This window comes from Cyprinodon variegatus, unplaced genomic scaffold, assembly GCF_000732505.1.
Source record: "Cyprinodon variegatus isolate N-32 unplaced genomic scaffold, C_variegatus-1.0 Scaffold1918, whole genome shotgun sequence".
Taxonomy (NCBI): Eukaryota; Metazoa; Chordata; class Actinopteri; order Cyprinodontiformes; family Cyprinodontidae; genus Cyprinodon; species Cyprinodon variegatus.
In genome coordinates this window covers 32,277-35,406 of record NW_015152371.1, presented here as the reverse complement: position 1 = coordinate 35,406, position 3,130 = coordinate 32,277, and the positions used below count along the sequence as shown (strand labels likewise).

The following is a 3,130-nucleotide window of genomic DNA, read 5'->3' as shown; positions in this document are numbered from 1 at the left end:
GTGTGTGTGTTTGTTTACATACATACAAGAGTCATGGAACTGTGCTTACAGCTAATTCATATTTCATGTAAACTAATAACTTGGGTACATGATACTTGTTGATAGCATTAAAATAATTTCTAATAGCATTAAAATAGCATTAAATAATAGTCACTCATTCCTGTATAAACCCTGTGAGCGCTTAATTTAATTTGACATATTAAAAAAAAATATATATATATGTAGATTTTTGTAACGGGGATAACTAGGATCATTCAAAACTGCTTGTTTTGAATGAACTTTGTTTGTTCTCTACTTCCAAACTCAGCATCTCTTCATCCATTCCTGTAATAAGAAATATCTTTTGAATGGATTTGATTAAACTTTAAGTCCCTCGGTATAAAATAAATATTTTGATGGAGATGAGAAATCTGCTTCCTGGTTGGTGAATAACCAATACTTTGCATCGTATCATTTAAATAAACGGTGTTAGCTTTTTTGGAATGTATAAAAAGTATGCTATAATTTCTAGTCACCGATCTGTTGCTACTATATTTTAATTTGACGAACCGAGGTTTCTCGATGTTCTTTTTCCTGTTTGGTGCGATTGCAATTGCGGATCTTGACCTGGCCGGACCGGAGCGGAGGAAAAAATAGCTCGGCTCCGTATTTTGTCGATGACGGACGGAGAAGACGTACGTGGACGGAGATGTGCGGAGGATGTGGAACAGCTCTCATTGATTTACATGAAAGACAAGCGCTCCGCACGACATACGTCAGTGGGGCGGAGCAGAGCGGAGTATGTGGAATCTGGGGGGAAGTCAGTCATTTTTGGTAACTTTGAAAGCAGCTTCCTACTTTCATTCTTCTTTCTCCTCTTTTCAGCACCGCTAGGGTAACTTCTTTTCATCTTTCTTTCCTTTCCTTTCCTTTCTTTTCTCTTCTCCCCCGCTCTGCTCGTATCGTCCCCCGCTCTGCTCGTATCGCGCTGTTTGTTTTCAAATAGTTTGCTGCCGTGTGTTTGGACCTGTCTGCCCATGCGCAGAAAATGGACTGAACCAATGTAGTGGACATTGTAGGGGGGGCCCCGAGACACACTTAATATTATAAGCATTCTAATGGCATTTTGGCGAAAGGATTTTTATCAAAAACATAATTAATGTGCACAAATAAATAATAGCTGTATTAACCATACATGTAAAAGGAGTTTTAGGGGGCCCCCCAAGAACTCGGGGCCCTAGGCAACTGGCTAGTTTTGCCTAATGGTAAATCCGCCCCTGTGTGGAAAGTAGTTAATTAAACTGGTAATAGAAAATAAATATCTGCCTTGTTTTTAGTTTTATGTATTCATTTCATCAGTGTGTGAGTGTGTGCGTGAATTACTTAATGTAGTGTAAAGCTCTTTGGTCAAGTCTCCTGACTTCAAAATGCGCTACATAAAGGCCATTTACCATTATTCAGCTAAAGTAGATGAAAAAACTCAAAGTTCAGTTCGAACAGATAAAATGAACTAGCTCACGTTCATAATTCCCCTTTTCAGAAATGATGGTTAACAAACCTGTAAACGAACTAGTTCAAGTTCATTTGGTAAATTAAGCCACAATCCTACACAACAGAACCTCATATTTCATCCTTTAAATGTGTGATCATAATATGTCGACAGAAATGGAAAATTCTTCATGGAGTCAAGGTATACTGTATGTGCAGTGAAGCCTTTATTTAGCCAAACTACACATAACTTTAGAAATATACAGGAACATTCAGGTTCTGCTGAAAAGATCTGTATTCTTACGTTCCTCATTCAATAGCAGATATTTCAGAAGATAGCTTGGATGCTTTAACTCTATGTTAAATTTTAAGTGGAAGTGGCTGATGTACGGAATTGTTTGTTAAGTCCTGATGGGCACAATTAGCAAATAAAACATGAGCTTATTTTTGTCTGAGTGTTCCTTTGTTGTTTCATAGAAAACCGGCATCAGAAATACCAGAAGATGGGTCTGAATCAGGCATAATAGTACTAGCAGTAGACAGGCTGGTCTTTCATGCGGTTTTCCTTAACAAGTGCCGTAAAACCTGACATTATCCAATTATATGTGTCGTAAATGAATGCGAACGTGAGCGATGTGTGTTGCTCATTATTCACAGAGTGAACGTCGCCTTTGTTCATGTTCATTACTTTAAAACTGATCCGTTCAGTTCACTAAAAATATGAACATATTCAGTGAACGCGGTTTTTTGAACGCCTTCATGCTCATCAATGGTCAATGTTATACATGACGTTTGGATTTCATTACCACCATTGAGCCTCCCCTGAAACCAGCAGCCACCCCTGGCATATATCCACCCAAAATAAGCAGGAATATAATGAAACCCAAGAATTCCTGTGAGATTAATTTTTTAGGAGGTGTAAAGCCTTACATTTCACATTTCATAACCACATCTCTAAACTGAAAGCATTCTATAAAAAAATAACTATTTGCCCTTTTCTCAAATGAAACATTTATGCGGCCTTGGGATCAAATCTTGTTTGCATCAAGAATGGATCCATGTCGATTCAGTTGTGTAGGATGGGTCAGTGTTCATATTATTCTGAATCACAGCTCAATAGTTCAAGTTTGGAAGAAAGCTGCTGCCAGAGGGACCAAAATTAAGCTCTTTGGCATCAAATCATCACACATTCCAGTGATCAGGAATGCTAGAGTCAAGCATAGAGGTGGAAATATTATGATTTATGTGTTTTTTTCTCTAAGGTGTAGAGCATGATGTGTGGCCAATGGAAATGTTCCCGTATCACATAAGCTTAGCTGAGAGAATTTGTTCCTCAGCTAGAACACTGAAGATGCTCTGATCTGTAGAGAGGTATCTAAGTTTGGCAAAGAACAGAAAATATGAAGGTCTTGTTAGAGTGATAACTATCCTGTGTTTCAACCAGAAGGGTCATAAACTTTCATGACCCCTAGTAAGTCATGAGGCAGAATCACACGGTTGTGTGACTTCCATCCAGCCAGTTGGTCAATTCACACTATCTTGTTACCTGCATCCTCCCAGAGAATCATTACTGGGTCTTCTGTTTTAGGCCTGCCTTATGATGTTGTAAACTGTTAATAAAAGGCTTTGCCATGAAGGGATCTGTGTGAGAAGGTGCTGTTTT

At 38.5% G+C, this 3,130-nt stretch overlaps 1 protein-coding gene across 1 annotated transcript in view; it reads left to right on the top strand.

Moving 5' to 3' along the window:
- Positions 1 to 656: 656 nt before the first annotated feature.
- The window catches only part of LOC107104847 (gastrula zinc finger protein XlCGF8.2DB-like), an 18,313-nt gene continuing 15,839 nt past the window's right edge, over positions 657 to 3,130 (top strand). The window contains exon 1 of the mRNA XM_015404967.1: positions 657 to 754. Within this exon, the coding sequence (XP_015260453.1) occupies positions 657 to 754 (98 nt within the window). The remainder of the gene's footprint in view (positions 755 to 3,130) is intronic.